Source organism: Falco biarmicus, chromosome 9 (genome assembly GCF_023638135.1).
Source record: "Falco biarmicus isolate bFalBia1 chromosome 9, bFalBia1.pri, whole genome shotgun sequence".
NCBI lineage: Eukaryota > Metazoa > Chordata > Aves > Falconiformes > Falconidae > Falco > Falco biarmicus.
In genome coordinates, this window is record NC_079296.1 from 26,099,971 (window position 1) to 26,118,422 (window position 18,452).

At 41.6% G+C, this 18,452-nt stretch overlaps 1 protein-coding gene across 6 annotated transcripts in view; it reads left to right on the forward strand.

The window, feature by feature from the left end:
- NT5C2 (5'-nucleotidase, cytosolic II) overlaps positions 1-18,452 on the forward strand; it is a 63,347-nt gene that overhangs the window by 12,424 nt on the left and 32,471 nt on the right. For all 6 annotated transcript variants that reach the window (XM_056351464.1, XM_056351467.1, XM_056351470.1 and 3 more), the window contains one exon: positions 8,238-8,359. In XM_056351464.1, coding sequence (XP_056207439.1) covers positions 8,259-8,359 — 101 coding nt within the window. In that variant the 5' untranslated portion in view covers positions 8,238-8,258. The remainder of the gene's footprint in view (positions 1-8,237; positions 8,360-18,452) is intronic.

The window sequence follows — 18,452 nt, forward strand, 5'->3', positions numbered from 1 at the left end:
GGAGAACTAGCATTACCTCTAACAAACTGTGTAAGAAGCAGTATGTTGGAAACAACTAAAATGGTAATTCTGCAGGAAATACTGAGAAGCACAAGCTATATGTAAGCTAGAAAATACACTAATTAGCTCACTGGAGAATTTGTGCTTCCCGTTTCAAGGCAGTAAACTCGGTTACAGATAAATGAGGAGAATGGATGGTCTCCTGGTACTCAAGAAAGTGTCAGATTTGAGGTCTGCTCTTTACAGAGTTGCACTGTGGATTTCGTAGTTTTCCAAATTCTTTTCTAACCCTTCATAAAATTGATGATAATTAAATAATGCTTAAAATATTTTAAATAACTAGTGCTCCTTAGGTTCCTGAATGAGTAGAACTCCTGGGATAGAAATGGATGGTCACCCAAAGAAACTCCCAGGTTCATCTCCCTGTGCTTTTCAGTGTCTAATGCGTTTGGGTCCTGGGTTATTACTGGAGCTCTAGGCACTGTGCAGCCATTCTGTGGATATGGTTGTCAGTAGAAGTAATCTGATAAAAAAAATCCATATAAAATAAGCAGCATTTTGTTAAATATATTTTACAACTTACTTGATATATTGCCATTACTTTAGCATCTGGCTTCATGACAGAGATAAAATTCAGCCTGAAATTAAACCATATCCTAAAATAAGCCACGAGTAGCATTCTCCCTGCTTATACCTTACCCATCCAGAAATAACCCATGAGTTACTGCCATCTATCAGTCAGACCACAGTCAAATAAACGTGTGACTGGGAATGCTTCACCAATTTCACTAAAAGCATGCTCTTGGAAAAAGCAGTTTCATTGATGTCAGCACTGTGGTGGTGCCCAAGAGAAACAGCTACCACCTTCCTGCAGGAGGACTCAAAGCCAGTGTTGGAAATGGCAAGCTTGGAGGTGGGAGGGTTAGTACAATCCATGGAGGAAGGAGAGTGTTACCCATCTAATGTAATCCCGTAGCTCTTTGTATACTGCAGGTGGGATCTACTGTAAGCTCAGCACATGTGTCTGTGATTAAGCTTAACAGGTTCTTAACAGCAGATCTCTACCTCTTTAATACCCTGTAATGGGCATACAGAATTATCCTGCTTAAAGCCAACCTCAAGTATTAACTATCATGAGCTGAGAGTATGCTTTGAAGTGTCTCTTGCAAGTAAATTAATATTCTAATGAGGAGAGTGTATTTTGTCCTTCCTGCCATCAGGAACCTGAAGCCTTGCTGTCAGAGAGGCAGCCACGCAGAGGTGGAAGTTCTTCAAGTAAAGAACTTAACTCAGGCACGAGGAGGAGAAAAAAAAAAGTCAGTTTTCTGGTTTAGGGAATGTACAAGCTTCACTGCTTATATTTGGAATTATTGGAATACAATTGGTATATTATATATCCAGTGGAGTCAGAGATGTCATCATGGACATACTAATTTTCCAAAAGCATCACTGATTGAAAACACCTTTTGGAAACAGTCTGCCATTGGCTATTAAGCAGAAGCATTGGCAGTAAAACACAGAATGGTTTGAATTGTCATCCCAGGGTTGTGGGGGAGAGGGAAGCAACGTATGTGAACTAACAGAGCTGGTGTGCAACGCTGCAATTCAGAATAAAACTGGAGTGTGGTTCGACATCCATGCAGTCCCTGCGGCTTGGAGCAAGTCAGAAGCCTACTGCTTTGGGGCTTTTGTCATGTGTCAGTACAGGTAGTTCTCATTCTTCAAGAATCTGTAGATGTAATCCAGATACTCAATGTAGCTGATACCTTGACCAAGACTGATTATATTTTTGTCTTCTAATTCTTTGTTACCTGAATCCAGTGTTGTCATTTGCAGTACATTTCCTAGGTTTGCCATCAGGTAAAGCTGACATAGCCTGAAATATATGCAGCTAGCTATTTTGGGGTTCCTGGGGAGGCTATCGGATTGGCTGGTTAAACGTGTTAATCTCTGTGTGTTGTTTAACATTATCGTTGGTAGCAAATTGAATGGGATGTGCTTTATTACCATCAAGGGATTAACAGACTATCATCCTTTTTAAAAAAATGCAAGCTAGAGACATTTCTTGAGGAATTCTACCCCTTCTGCATTACTCTTCATCTCTGTTCAGTAGTGCCTCTGCTCTCTTGGGAAGATTTCTTTTTAGAAAGGCTCTGCAAATGTGGGACCTCCACCCAATTTTGCAAACTGGTTTGTCACAAGATTTTTTTCTTTTTTGTATTGCTGGTAGGAGCCCAAGGAACAGTTTATCCTGTTTTCCAGTGTGTTGTGATGGTACTCCTGGATTCTGTGATCATGCAGACCTCTGTACATCTGGGATGTGTAGTTCTGAGTTATCAGGAATAGGAAAATGTGGACTGCGGAGTCCCCCACCCATTTTCTCTGTGGTGTTCTTCCCAAGCAGAGCCTGAGCGGAGATTTCAGTATTTAGCTCATGTGAATAGTTCTTCTGGGTTTCAGAAATGCCACTTAACAGACTTTTTTTTTCTCATTAGTTGACATTTTTATTTCCAGAAATTTTGCATCACCTTGCCTTCTAGCAGCCCAAGATGTCTCATCTTTGTCTTGTCTGCCACACCCCTTCAGTGAGTTTGTAACGCACAGACTTTGAGTTCGTGGAGTGTTTGAGGGCTCTTCCCTCCTGGACACTGCTAGTGGGCCTCCAGCTGCTCAGCTGGTCCCCAGCTGAATTGAGTCACCCCTTGGCTGAGATGGGAGCCTGCACAGAAAGGACTGTTCCAGGGAGGGAGTCATCGAGGGGCTGGCACCTTAGGGAAAGTGGAGTAACTATTGGCATTTATATGTTAGACTGATGCATTGCCTTTGCAGGGAGCTTCAGTGTGGGCAGGGCAGGTGAGATCAAGCACGGCACCTGAGTGGCAGCGTTGAAGAGGAGACTGAAGTGGTTGCATGGCAAACAAGTGAATAGGCTGGGAATGTGGGTGCAACATGGGAGAGCCAGGGGTCAACACAGGGTTTGACCCCTGGAGGGAGCACAAGTCAGACATGTTTAGAAATGTGTCAAGATTTGAGCTTGCTAAGGGTATATCTGTAGGCATTATTCCTACTGTGCAGTTTCAAGTAGGGCATGTATAGCAAGGCATGCTTATATTTATGAAGCTGGCAATGTTAAGCATGGAATTATATTTAATACACTTTTTAGCTGACTTCTCAGTGTCTGCTGGTTGATGCCAGAAGATGCAGTGTATCTCTGTGATTCATCCTGGCAGCGGTAGGAACTCAGACTGGTTTTTAGCACAGGGACTGAGGAATTAGGACTTCTGCATTTGATTCCCACTTGCTCTGTGTTATTAGCTTCTCTGTGCCCCACTATCCTTAGCTGACAAAATGGGGACAGCACCTTTTACTGCCCCTAAATGTATTATGTGACCGAGAGTTTGTGAAGTGCTTTGGGACTGCAGGTATAAGAACTGCACTGCTGGGTGAGCCAGAAGCCTGCCCAGCCCCTGACTGCACAGTTTTAGGAGATGCTATTGACAGGGATGACACGGTCCTGGCTACCTTCTGCAGTCCATCCCAGGATGTCAGATGCTCCAGGGAATCAGAGGATATGATGCTAACCTGAGTGGACTTCACCTCCTCTGATGCTGGGTGTCCCAAGTGTCTAGCCTAAACTAGGTGCAAGCCACTTCTGCCCTTGATGGAGGGAAAGGGATGCTCCTGGAAAGTGAGTCAGTCACTTTTCTTAACTACCCTTACATGGACAGTCCTCTCAGCAGCAGAAAAAACTGCTTTTCCCCTCCCTGCCCTGTTTATGAGGCCATGCCATGACCCGGACCAGGAATTTGGTATGAGTCTTGAACAAGCCAAGCCCAGTCCTGCTCACTTTGCTTTTTCCCTTTCTCAGGGTTTTAACATGGTTCACTCCTCCCTTGCTGAGACCCCACAAAGGCCCTTGAGCTGGATCAGTGTTGCATTGGGGAGCCAGGAACAGCTCTGGGCTTGGCAGGGGCACCACAAGACTTGTCTGTACACCCACAGCCTCCAACTAGACGCAAAGCTTTTAAGTAGCTAACATTACGTGCGATGATTTTTCGCTCAGTTCACTTTCCACTGTGCCTGTACATGTGTGGGTTGTAGTGACAAGGTATTAATGATTCTTGACGTAGAACGTGTAAAAGAGGCAGATGTAGTGCATGGCAAATCAGTGTGAGTACGCTACAACCTTGGGATTGATTAGTGATGCTTTTGTTTTCTGCTATATAAGCTCTGGGAAAATATCCTGGAAAAAGTGGAACTGTCACTGCTGTTTTGTTCATCTCTACATTTTACTGTGTGTGCCTCTGATTTGGCATTGCATCATCAAAGTGTTAGAACAAACTCAGAAATAAATACAGGCATTGCATTTAACCTGAATACATCAAGTATTGTCAGGTGCAGAAATTTCTTACTATTTGTTGGCAAAAAAAGATAAGAAAAATAATAGTAAAACTTACAGGGGAATTCTGGACATGTTATCTCTATCAGTACTTGAAAAAAATACGCTATGGATAATACTTGAAATCAGCCAAAATCTGACCAAAGAAGCAAATGGACTTATTTGAAATTACATGCTACAAATTTCATGTTCTTTTGGACCAAAGCATGTGTGCTGAATAGTAGCTCTGTGTCAAAGCTTTGAAGCTGAGATTTTGAATACCTTTTCAAATTAACCCTGTACCATAAATGCTATCAGATGCTTAATTAAGACTGCTAGCAAGGAGCACGTTTGCAGTAAATTATGGGGAGGTGTTCTGACATGCTTTATCTATGTAAAGATTTCTGTTTTTATGTGAAGCTATTTACGGATTATTGATTTCAAAAATAGATTTGTAACTAAAGAAAGATGCATCGTATTTCAGTTGCTTGGAGTTGAGAATCTTGCCTGGCTGGCTGCTTGCTCTCTTAGATGTTTATTCCAGTGGCTTACCAGTGTATGGAGTGATGCAGTCCTTCTTATTTTTCCATCTCTATTTGGAAGGAGGAATTTGTATTCAGGGATCAGGTTCCGTGTCTCTTACCCACGCAGGCTGGCTGATTTTTATACCTTTGAAGCATCAGAACAATTTCATTGAAGTTCGTGGGACTTTTTGTGTGAGTAGGACTTTTGGGTGGGGAACATCCATCACAGTATCTTTTGTCAGTTGTTAACTGTTTTATTTCAGAGCAGTAAGCTATTGTCACAGTGCCAGCGGAGCCTGCTAGGCTGTGAGAGTGCCTTTGAGTTCATGTAATAGAAAACTTCAGCGTAAGAGTTTTTGATTTTATGCTGTGTGAACATTAAAGATTTTAATAAATCAGTCAGGGCAAAGCCTGAATGTAGAGGTAATATCTTTTATTAGAGCAACCAACAGAGCTTGAAAACTTAGACAAGCTTGTGTGCCCAAGAGCTTGTCTATTTTTTCCAGGCATACCAGTTGGTCTAATAAAAGTTATTGCCTCTGTCTACAAACTTTGTCCTGCCTATGAACCCTGTTCATCGCAGCTACAGCAAAATAGTGCTGGATCATTAAAATAACTCAGGCCTTTCTTGCTTAATTATGGAAACTCGGATTTTTGTGGTTTCCTCAAGTCTCAGCTTTTTGAATCCCACCACACACAAAATGATGCTGTCTGGTTTCTCCTACTGTAGAGGAGGGTTCTATCACATAGGAGCTCTAACTGCTTCACCAATTCCTCATTTTAGAAAGGATATTAAGGTAGCCTGCTAAAATTCTTCTGCCATCTGGATTTTAAGGTATTTTGGAGGTATTATTGGTGAACTATCAGATGTCTGACATGGATGGTGTTGGAAGCAGTCCTATCCTAGTACCTGTGTCAGCATCTGTGATGTGGTGTGGTAGTGATGGGAAGCAGATGAAGAGGGAAGAAGAGGCTGGCAGGACAGAAAGTATCTGGCTGTGGCTGCTGCTGTAAACCTTTGAACCTTGCTGTGTGTCTGGCTGGGTGAGCAGAATAGCGTAGCCCTTCTAAATGGCAGGAAGCTTGGACCTGGACTTGTTTCAGCTGGAAGACCCAGACCCACAGCTGTCTAAGAGTCCTAAGACCATCCATGCAACAGCTTTTTCAGAGCTATATAATATGTCTTTTTGAGGCCTTAAATGTGTATGTCTTTTGGATCTGAATCTGTAGCTCTAGGTTAGTAGCTTTGCAATAGCTTCAGGTAAGACCAAGGTGGTGATGATCTGGACCATCTTGAAACACCCATGGGGTGGATGGTTTTCCATCCTCTGGGGTCACAAGCTCTTTCTGTAGTTTGTAGTCTTGGGGTCATACCAGATCCCTCACCATGCTGCATGTTGACCTGGAGCCTGTCACTCTTGCATAGGCACTGCTCCTCTCCCGAGGACTTCTGCAGCCCGCGCTGCCAGTAAGGAGCCTTGCTGCAGGCAGCGAGCGCCCTGCCTTTGAAGTGGAACAGGTTGATGCTTGGGAGCTGTTTAGTTCTGTGCCCTGTGTTGCCTTCCATCTGCCTTTGGGCACGGCTTAAATAGCTGGTAATTATTTATAAGCCCTTGGTGGCCGGGGCCTGAGCTATTTTAGAAGCTGCCTCTCCCTGCATGCCCTGTTGTGGAAGTTGCGGCTGGCTGGAATGGCGCGTCACCCTCTCGCTGCGGTGACCTCCTCTCCTGGGTGTGTTGCAGGGAATTCGGGGGGGAGAGCTCTCAGCTCTGGCATGCAGTCCCTTGGGCTGCCTGCCAGGGCCTAAATTTGGTGACCTTTAGGATGTGGCAGAAGATGCGTTTGTAAACCTTGGTTATAGTAACTGGGAGACAAGCAGAGAATGCTGGAGGAGGGACGAACGTATTTTTTACAGACAAGCTGTTTGCTGTCTGATTTTTATGAACAGCAAGTAGCAGGTAAATGGACTAACAAATGCAGTGACAATTGCAACTGTTGCTTGTTAATAAAATTTAAAACTAAAAAAATTATATGGATTTTCTCTAGGAGACCAAGCAGGCGTGTGACCACAGAAAGCACCATGGCTTCTAACACTGGTTTGGACACTCTGCTGAAATCATCTCATTTCCCTTCTGTAGAATGAGGGCAGTCATATTTTAAAGGTGTCTAGAAATGATGCTGTATCGTTACCCGTGTAGCTTGTGAGTGGTTTTGTTTCTTTTAAGGAAGAATTAAGAAGCCGAGCCCTGCAGTCCAGTAGTTGTGGACTTACACAAGAATGTGGTTTCATGTTATACCAAATTTGGTGTAACTGTGGGGTGCATCTCCTGCCCTGTTCTTCCCACTGCCTCCAACGTAACGTTGCAGCAGGTTGAGCTGGGTTCAGCCTGCCGACCAGTGGAGAGCTACCCAGTTTTGTTTGCTGTTAGTTGGTTAGTTTTGGTGGGTGGGGACCTGGACTGGTGGGCTGAACTGACTCACTGTGGGGCTGCTTCATCATCCCACCTGATTCCAGCAACGCAGCAGCACAGGTGTCTGGCTGGAGGAGGGGGTGAGCAGGATTGCCCTGGTATGCTAATAACACAATTGGGAAAGGTACCCCTGTTTCTTTACTGCACGGTCTTCCTGATGAGGAGGACTGTCCGGTGGTTTGGTTTTGACAACCAGTACTTTTGAAGGGATGCAGATGTTTGTGAATATCTGCTGGCAAATATTTGTGTTGCTAGTGTTACAGGTTTGCAGTGTGTTCTTGCTCTGTCTGAATTTGGTTGACCTGCAGAGGACAAAAGATCAGCTTTCTACTTTTCCTTCCAGTTGTTTCTGCTAATTTAGCATCAGTTTGAAGCTTTGTCTTTGCTCGGAGATCAAATGTCCAGGGACAAGGCTCTTTATTTTTACTGTGTGGTAAAAGTGGCAAGGTCAGTCCCACTGAGGTTTGTAGGGTTTGCCCTGCATAATTTATCTCATGTACAAAGGGTAGGTTTTCCATCACCTGTAGCTAACCTAACACATATTAGTAACTCTAGGATCAAAAAATACCCCTTTTCAGCAATGAAAACAAGGTCTCTGTTTCTAAATGCATTTTCACCACAGTGGATGGGAATGTCTTTGCAGTTCCAGCCATGTGGAAAAGCCTTCCCAGCTCTCTATTTTAACACCCTATCTCATCAAACATCTCAGAAGAAAGCATCTTACTTGACCTGCAAACTCAGGTCATTTCACCGGGTACTTTGCAAGACTTCCTGAGTGGCATTGCATCTCTGTGTCAGGAAACACAGCTTTCTGGTGAAATAAACCTTGAACTTAAGCAAGCTTCTCTCTTCTACTTTTTTCAGAAATAAAATAAACGTCTGAAGATGACAACTTCATGGAGCGACCGACTGCAGAATGCGGCAGACCTTCCTGCAAACATGGATGGGCATGCTCTGAAAAAGTACCGCCGGGAAGCCTATCACCGGTAAGTTGTTCATGTAACCCCAAAACTAAAGTGCCGAGACTGAGGAAAATAAACTAAACATAAACCCCACATTTCTTCTTTTTTGTTGTTGGTAAAACAGAAAGGTCAGTCTCACCTTCCTTGCAGAAGTGTTAGTGGAAGAGAACTTAAAAGACAGCACAGTATTGGCCTGTAGGAATTTACAGACAGTAGAGTTGAGATACATGTACTAGAGCGAGTGAGGGTTAGATTTTGGGATAAAATCTTTCAAGTCAAATACTCAGTGGCAGAAGTGTTACACTAATTATTGCCGTGCACAGTGGGAAAGCATAGCCTTAGACACTGGAATGCACAAATATGAATAAGGAGGAAATCAAATGGGATCAGAACTTGAGTGTATGAGAATTATATCTAGAGTGATTGTTTGTGGGCATCAAAGGAACGCGTAGAAGCACTAGGCAGGATCTCACCCTCCTTTTCTGTGGTAGGCGTGCCTAAAACCGTCTTTGCTGTAAAACACTTACAGTCTAAAAACCAAAGCAGAGTACGGAATTAAAAAAAAAATTATCACTCTCATTTTATAGTTTGGGAATCAAAGTACAGACACTAGATTGTTTTCACAAGATCATGTTGGAGGTTTGGTTGAGCCAAGAATTTAGCCCACAACTCCCAAGGTTCCAGGCATGGAGCATAAAAGATGGATGCAGTCTATATCCTTATCAGATGTCTGGACCATTAGGGAGTTAAAAACAACAGCATTGAGTAATTGTCAGCATTCTGTTTGTGGGAGGTGTATCTCCAAAGTTTAGCTTGTTCAGTTTGAGAAGTCATGCACTATGATGATCAGTGTATAGCGTATATTCAGCAGGAGCTGGGGAGACCTGCGTCTGATGCAGAAACAGAAAAATCAGTCAAATTTCCCAACCTCATGCTTAAATGCCATGTTGCATTTGTGATTCATATAGGGTGATATTTCTGAGGAAGTCTTTTGGAAGTGTTAGATATCTTTTGATTCTCCAAATGGAATCTAATTCGATCAAAATACCTTAGCATCATACGATAGACCAAGTTGTGCAAGCTGCAGTGTCTAAGGCTAAGTAATGGCTCTCTGTGATGCATTTCTGAAGCTTACCAATTTCCAGTGGTTATATTTGGGCACATGTCTTAAGTGGTGACATTGAGTCTGTCTATGTCAGTGGGTTTGTCAGATACGGAAATGTGTAATGAATGTAACTATATATACCATGTAAAAAGATTTTAAACCATTCCCTGGCCAAGAATCTTCACCTTGTTGAGGTTATTGACAGGTTTAGTTTTGTGTCATAATTTTACTTAGACTTTAGTTGTATTAATCCTGATTTAGACAGATGGAAATGAAGTAAAGATTAAGGCCTATTTATTTTTTTTTCCTAAATATTTCTTCCAACATTTGTTATGGTTGGGTGCTGACAGTCTGCTAAGTGTTGTACAAGATCCAAAAGAAGCAGTGCTTGTCCTTAAGAGCTTGCACATTCACGTCCTCATTGTGTTTACCCTTATTCATATAAGAAATCTTTACTTTCAGAAAGAATTTCCTTATGGAAGATGAGAGTGCACTCATATAAAGCAGGGTTTCCCACTAGGTGCTGGGATCTGGCAGTCCAAAATTAGTCTGTGGTATGGTTTAAGTATCCCTTTTTAGAATCTAGAAATGTCTTACTGAAAACGTATTGAGCAGAAATGTTGCTAGCACTTTAGAATTTCATGGAAAGCACAACGTTGGAAATACGTTAAGGGGAGGCACATTTTTGTTTTGAAGTTGCTATCCTGTTTTAAAAAGAAGAGAGGGAGGGAGGGAATGAGACTGGGAGAGAATGAGAGAACCTGATGCCAAGACTGTAGTATAAATCTGTGCTATTAATGGCTTTGGTGTACCAGTTTCATGGGAGTTATTTTGATAATCTAGTATTGTAAGAATCTGAAACAACCTCATGCCAGAGACAGTGTTGTCAGATTTCTATTTCTGGTATTTTTTGTGATCTTAATGTTAACAGATGTGCTCTTACTTGAAGGATAAATGCACACTTAACATGATAAAGTAGGACCAAAGTTCTTTCACCTAGTTGTTTTATATTCTGTTTTTCAGTATTTTAATAATTGTTCAGATGTAGAACATGTGTGCTGGTCACAGCCATCAGTTCTAGGATGTAAATTCATTTCAGTCAGCTCCAAGTATGCTCTGACTCTTGGATACTGCTGAAGCACTGTCAATTTTATGAAAAAGAGAGATATAAAAGACAAGTCATTAATTGTCAAGATTCTTTTCTTTCTCTTCCTTCCTTTTTCTTTGTTTTTCTTTCTCCTTCAGTCTCTTTTTCTGCCTCTTCTTACTCTGTCAGCTGAAGAAAAAAACCTTGAAAACATGAATGTAAAGTGACTTAGAAATAAAAACAATAAAGAAGAACATTGAATTTAAAACTGTTAAGTTTTTTTTTTCACCCTAAAGCTTGTCCCAGTGATGTTGTGGGCCCAGTCTGGAAGGCCGGTGGAGCTTGGCAGCTGGGCCACATGTACAGATGAGCATAACTGGGGCTAGCCAATACCAATGTTGGAAGCCTAGTTGGGCTCAAAGTCATTCATAGGGATTTTCTAAATGCTGCTAGTAATGCTTGGTTTTCTGAAGTGTGAAATTTTAAAAACTTGTTTCACTTGTTTGTTAAGTTCGTGCTTACATATGTGTCAGTGGAGATAGCTAGACCGATTGATTTAACTTTCTGGTTCTCATGAACTACGCTAGATTTTATATGCTTGAATAGTAAATGTTGAAGCAGCATAAAATAAGGGGAAAAGTTTCCAACTCAAGCAAAATAATTTGCCTTAAAAAATAAAAATAATGTTCCTGTGGACAAGAAAATTTTATAACATTTACAAAAATGTAGCTCTGAAGATGCCACTCTAATAGTCATATTTTACTGTGGTCATTCATACTAGGAACGTGTTTTTTCAGGTGTTGCCCTTCTTATTCTATCATACTTGATGGATGGATGTTCAACATATAATAGTGTTGGCAGAAATCCTGGTTGGGACTGGTTTAGCTGGTGTAATGCATACTGACTCAGAGTATGATGACTATATCATAATCACATCTGAATGCCATAAGCAAGAATGTGCAAAATTAAGTATTTATAGCTTTTTTTCCTCTCGTAGCTGTTTTCCTCCCAAAAGTTTTGCTTGGTGTTTGAATCAGATTGTGTAGATGCTTAAGGAATTACAGTATTGAAGGTTTTTGATGAAGTAAGAAAGCTTGTGAATGTGAACACGTATGCTATGCTGTAGAGTTCAAGGGCTGTAAAAGCAACGTCAAGAATTAGAAAAATCTTTAGGGGAGGAGAAGTGGTGGGGTTTTAGTTTCAGGGTGTTCCTGATGACTTCAACGAAGACTTTCGGTTAGCTAGTGTTACTATCAGCCACAGACCTCGTTATACAACATTGTTGGCGCCTGTTGGAGGTGAGGTCTAGAGATGAATTAATATACAAGCTAGATGTTATTCATTCTCTAGCAGAGGTCACTGGTAAGAGGATACTGCATTACTGTGCTATTGGCAACATACGTTTTAATTCGGAAATAAAATGGATGTGTAGCTATTAGGTGGCTTTTCCTTGGTGTGTGTGGTTGTGAGGCCACCTCCCTCATGCACTGCTTGTTGACTTTTCCGGGTAGAGGATAATCACTAGATCATTTGTTCTGGAGGAGTACTGTCATTTAACGTGATTGTAATTAGGCAAGAACTAGGTTGACTCTGAGCCACCAGATTGCCCTAGTGTCTATTTTTTAACTTGGAGTGAGCACTTCTAGGCACCCTCTGGATTATCTCACATAGCTCTTTAGGGTTTAAATAGCAACCACATCTAGTTAAAGCAAATAATGGAAAAAGTTGGTGTTCCATCCACCCTTGTTACTGACAGTTACCAAGATCCAGGAAACAGGTATTTGCATTTATATTTACTTATCTGCAGTTTTGGCTTAACAGGGCGGTAAGGCTGAGATGGCCTTTTTGTTAAACATACAGACTTTGGGATGCTTTTACCATTTTGCATCAGAGTCATTTGAGACTTCTCATCCTGAACATGGGGTTTCTATTGTTTTAGTTTTGTTTTCTTGCTCCGTTGTTTACTGGCTAGTGCAGGGGATGTGGCATCGTGAGTCCTAATCCTGATTCTCCTGCTGACTGGTCATAGAGTATTGAATAAGTTACTTCAGAGTTTTGTGTTTCAATTTGCTGTCAAAGCATCTTGTGGTGGTAATAGGAGTTAAGTGATTTAAACTGTTCATATACACTGAGATTCTGGGTAAAAAAAGTGGTATATAATAACGACAAAGCAAAAGGGTTAGCAATTATTTGTTTTGATTTCTAGGGTTAAAAATGTATTTTAGTTTGTTCAAATTTGTAAACTCTGGGCTATTCACTGCTAATCTTGTTTCTTCACTTGATTGATACAAGATCATTAGTGCTTGCAAACAGGTGGAAATATTATATAAACTAGGCTATGAGGCTTGAAACTGTTTTATCATTAGGGTAGCTATATATAAAGTCTCTTTAAAGATCGGTTCATTGAGGTGGCAAATGAGAAAAAAACCCTTTACTGGCCTGAAAATGCTCTTTTCATCAGACGCATTCAGATAAGTGATGTGTGGTATTTTGATGTAACTGTAAATGAGGTAGCTGTGTAGACACTGCTGGCTATGGTCTGTCCTCGTATGTCTTTGTGCAGCCTTCTTGGACCCATGTGGTGGCATGTGTGTAGCGGAGGGCAGTATGTGGTGCTCTATTTGTTTTGCTTTTGTGCTTTGAATGCTGGAGAGAGGAGGGAGAGGGAGTGTTAAGGTGGCAGAATGGGTGAGCTTATGAGAAAGCAGAGCACTTGCCAAATTAATAATAAAGAAATTACATTGAAAATGTCCCATGATCCCTTGCTTTAATAGTTTCACAAAGCAGACGGGTGTTATTTTGGGATGGAATCCATATGTGAGCTTCTTGGCACTTTACTGTTGCCTGGGAAGAAAACCCAAACAATGGAAACAGAAATGGCCAAGGCTATCTCCTTCCATCTGATTCCTGCTGAATTTCAGAGCGAAGTGCTCATAGTCATGTTTCTGCATCAGACTTTTAAGTTCCAGCCCTGATTTTCCAGTTTTATGTCACTGTAATTGTACAAGGACGGTTAGTCTTGTGAAATTGCAGGGCATTATGTTGGAAATATTACTAGAAGTAGCCAGGAAAGTTTGATGCTCTTCTTCTGTCTCTCCTATCTGATACTGCCTATGGTCATCTTGAGGCCAAACACTCTCTTTAAAGATGATTACAAACATGCTGACCTGTCAGAATTATTCCTCTTTGGTTTGAAGAAGGAATAAATGGAACTCTGAAAATCTAACACTGTAAAAAAAGGACCAAAATGGTATGATAAATAATAATATATGGAATGGGCATTACCTGCCTAACAGGCAAGACTTGGCAAAAGAAAGATTACATTGGCTTTAGTACTTTAAAGTAGGTTATTTCTTATCCCCTCTAAAACAGGTACCAAAGCATCCAGCACCCAAAGACAAGATGTTTTGATATATATTAGTATCTTAAAGGTTTCTCACATGATTTGTGCCAGATAAATAAGGTCAGTGAGGGACTCGGATGAGTTCACTGTTGTTGTTGGAAGTCACCTGTAACCAGAACTGTACTGTCACGTAGTGAGACATCTTGCTCAACCACACAACATCTGGGGACTAGCTAGTACTACTGAGAACATTCAGTTTTTATAGGAGTGGTAGGATCTTTATTTCATTATTAGCCTTTTTAAAGAGGCCATGGGGAACTTGGACATGGGAGGCTATTAAAAGCTAATCCATTTAGTTCCCTCTTTTTCTTTTTAACTCTTCTAGCTTATTAAAACATGGAAGTTGTCCATATAGTGAAGATTAACCAAAGTGCCTAAACTTTGAGGAAGCAGGAATCTGAGCCTTCTGGCTAGTTAGTCCTTGTTCCGTGGCTGGCTTGAGCGCAACTGTCCGACACAGTCTTTTTTGAACACACAAGTAGATGATGCTTAGCCAGCTCCCACTGTATTTGCTGTTCCACTCAGCACTGTTGCAAGTTTCTTTGTATTTATTTAATTTCCAGTGAATCATACTCTCCTGACAAAGAATGTTTCTTGCTGCAAGGTATTTCTAGACTCATTTGGAAAATCGTTATAAAAGTGCTTTGTTCCAGAATCCTCACCTCACATGATTAATTTTGATTTGCTCGCTATGAGTTGTGAGACATGTGCCAAGTTCCTCCTTATATTGTATAATTCTGTGCATTTTGTTTACTTTGTTGGTCATATTACAATAATACTATACATGCAGATTGCATCCAGGGCACAGAATGCTTTTGAGATTTTGCACAAATAAAACAGAAACATTCTCCCTCCCTGCGTTCGCTCCTCTCCTGTGTTACTCGAGAAGAGTTGGGATTTATGTTCCTGCTTTGGAATTGATTGACAAGAACAGTAACAAAACCAAGATCAGTTCTCTTGTAAAAATATAAAGGGCCGTGGATTGCAGTGTTGAGGATATCAGAGCTCTGTGACTCCTTTAATGCATGCTCAGCAGTTCCTTCTTGCAGTGCAACATATTTTTCTCTTATCCAGCACAATCCATAGAGCTCAAAAAGAAAATACTCTCGTCATTGAGAGACTTCTGCTGTGGCCAAGCTGCAGGGTTTAGTCTTTGAGGAAGAACTCATTAGGGAGGAAGTGTGCTTCGTGGTTTCCTTTAAAGAGCTCCTCAAGGCCATTTTTCTAAAGGTGTCGATCTGTGCCCAGCTAAGCTACCCCAAGTCCGGGCTGCTGCCTCCCTGCTGCCCTGTGTGCTGGCTCAGGGAGCTGATGGGGCTGGAGGTGGTCCCTCAACTGGCTTCCCCACAAGCACCAACACCTTGGACCACCCCAGCCACACTGCACAGGGAGTGCAGAACGGAGGGACGTTCACAGGCGTGTTCCGCAAAGCAGAAATATAAAAGCTTGGTTTTTCATCAGAATGGAAAGATGAAAACAAGAGAAAGGCAATGTCCTATTTAAGGAGATGCTCTGGTTGCAGACAGGTGTGGAGCTGGGGAACTGGGTGTAGGCAATACCTACGTCTGACTCTCAGCACAAAGAACGGAGAGGGTGTTTTCATGCTGTGCATGCAGTTGGATTGGTCTTACTCCCCAGTGCAGTTAGATGTTTAGATCAGCTTAATTTTTAGCTTCAGTGCTCTTAGTTAGAATGATTATTTTCTGGATGGAAACAAACAAAATTGGGGGAAGCAAAAGTGTGATTTCTTCTGATTTTGGCAAGTGGAAAAATGATTTTAAATTAAAACTTCCTTGCCTGAAAACGATGGGTGATCTTAGTTTTCCTCGTATTCTGACTTTATCTCAACTGTTTCTAATTTGGAAGCTTCTTTCATTGCTGTTTATCTAGTTGAGCTGTAAAAAACTTGTCATCTCATCCTTTCCTTTAGAGACTAGAGGATCTTTTTTATCAGGTGGTTAAGGTTCTTAGGGTCTTAGTGTTGGTTTTGCTTTATAGTCATTAAAAAACAGCTGTTGTCTTTTCTCTGTATTGTGTCTTCTGTGGAGACATTACATTTTGGTAGCCAACAAAGACATTTGACCAATATTCTTGAAATCAGTCTGAGCAAACTTTTGATTAGGATCTAAGCAAAGGTTTGAAATGGGCCAAGTCTGCAGCTTCTGAGAAGCACTTGGTTCTTCCCAGAAACTGTTGTGGTGATTTAATCTCAAATTTTATCTTTAGTTTCTAGGATACTGCAGCTATTTACTGCTTTTGAGTAAACCCCTTGAATTAAGTTGGTCAGCTTCTGGGAGTAACTAGTTGTAAGTATCTACTTAGTCTCTTGTGTCTAGGGGGGCACTGTGCATGGGAGATGTCTTTATCAGGACTTAAAGTTGAGGTCCCGAGTGCCTACAAAATAACCCAGTATCTCGCTGCGCCTTCACAAGAGAAGTGAAATCGGTTCCAGGGTTTTTTGCCACTGTTTAGTCTGCCATTTAATCTGCCAAAGCACATCCAAGTTTAAATTGATGAAAGTGTTCTCATTTCCTGTCCCGAACGTGTTGTGCAATAGCCTTCTTTAGCTTTTTAAAATATTTGCTCTGTTTCACTCCAGCATCGGTGGATGAAGTAATTACCATGTCAAATCAGTCAGTAGGACGCCTTGAAACCTGCCAGGTCCTGTGCACTGTTGGGGCATGATTAGACCCTGCCACTTATGGTTTCTAGGTCATAGGCAATATTTACGAGTTGATGGAGAAAGAGATCTTCACCAGCTGTTACCAAGAGTGGGGCTGGTATAGTAATTTTCGTGGTTTAGTCATAAGACTTATTTTGGAACAGAAATATGCTAATAGATGTTCTTTTCATTGCATTTAGTAAACTTTTCCAGATCTTCAGCATCAATGTGTGCTGATTATTTTTTTTTTTTTTTTCAGTCCCGGGGTTCAGTTTGTAAATACTCTGAAAGCAAGCAATGAAAAAATGTCAGAGGCTTGGAGATCTTTCCAATTTTTTTGGTCAGTTTGGTGTCGTCATCATCTAAACATAGGCAGGCTGGACTGGAAGAGATCTCTTGGGTCACAGCTCCCGTGTTTTCGCCTTTCACAGGCACTGTCGTATTACCCTTTTTATAAGCGCATTCAGCTCCATCTTAGTGCTTGTTTTTTGTCCTCATTTGGGAAACTGTTCCCAAATGTTGCAATTCTGAAATGCTCTTCTGAGCTTCTTTAAATTTCCCTTCCTATTCCTGTCCTGTTCAGAGGGATGGAAAACTATGCTCTGGGGTTAAGCCTAAAGGCAGGAACAAAAACTGGACTCCACCGGTTGGACAAAAACTGTTGCTAGTGTCTCCCAGAGGTATGTTATTCCTTGTTAATGCTCTCCACTTGCAGAAACAAACTGCACACATGTGACATCAGAAATTGTGTCTTTGAATTAGCTAATAAGTAATGCTTTCTGGCACCAGCAGCAACAGAATGTAATCATCTTCGTTACACAAAGTACGAGACTGTGTTTAGTACCAAATAGCCTTTTGCGTTGGCTTCATGTAAGTCAGGGCTATCTCAAGGTTAAAAGACAAACAGATTCAAGTTGCAGATTTGGATAATTTGCTCCACCTTCTCAAAAGCCAGCTATCTCAACAGCGACTTTTAGTGATTTACTATCCCATCTCATATTTCCAAAAGACATTTCTTTACCAGTGTCCAGTTTTTTTTCCCCATCACTTTGTCTTGTTTAGGTAATACATAAATCTATCAGAAAAGAGCGTCATCTATAACCTCTGAGGCCCCTTAGTGACAAGCCCCATTGTCAAAGGCAGGCACTTTGCCAGGAAACTGTGACTCCCAGAGAGAGTGTGCAAGGTTAGGGGGAAAGTGTGCTATTGCCAGAGGAACTGTATTCCAAGTGGATTTGTGTGGAACAACAACGATATCCAGTGACTGGTTAAATTAGCCACAGATGTGTTTTCTAGAACACTGTCCAAGAAGATATACAGTACTTTAAGGCTTGGTTCAGACATAATGATCTTCTGAAGTCAAATCAGATCCAAGCAAAATTGCATTGGTACTAGGGAAGCTTTAAAGGAATTGTGTAATATGATTCAGACAAGTAGATGAATCAGACGGCTGCAAACTAAACAAGGAGCACATCGGTGAAAGATGAGGTAAGGCGACTTGCATAGAAGCGTGATAGTTTCATGTTAGCAGTTTGCTGTTAAAATGCGAGCTGTGCTGGATTGACACGGGCGGTTAAATGGGCACGTTATGCCGGCCACCTGCCCGGAACGTGCGTGCGGAGAACTGCCCAGTGGTTTCTTTCAGCTTTTCAGAATGTACGAGTGCCTTGTTTTGCACTTGCTCTCTCCATTGCTGTATCGCTGTCCCTGCGCCACTCCTCCTACACGGCAGTGCTGCCGATTTCAGTTTTTAAGAGGATTATTACTCTGCTGACGGCAATGCACTCATTAAATATTTGGAGATTTTCACATACTGAAATCAGAGTACAGGTGAAGGCACTGGGACTTTCTCCTTCAGGA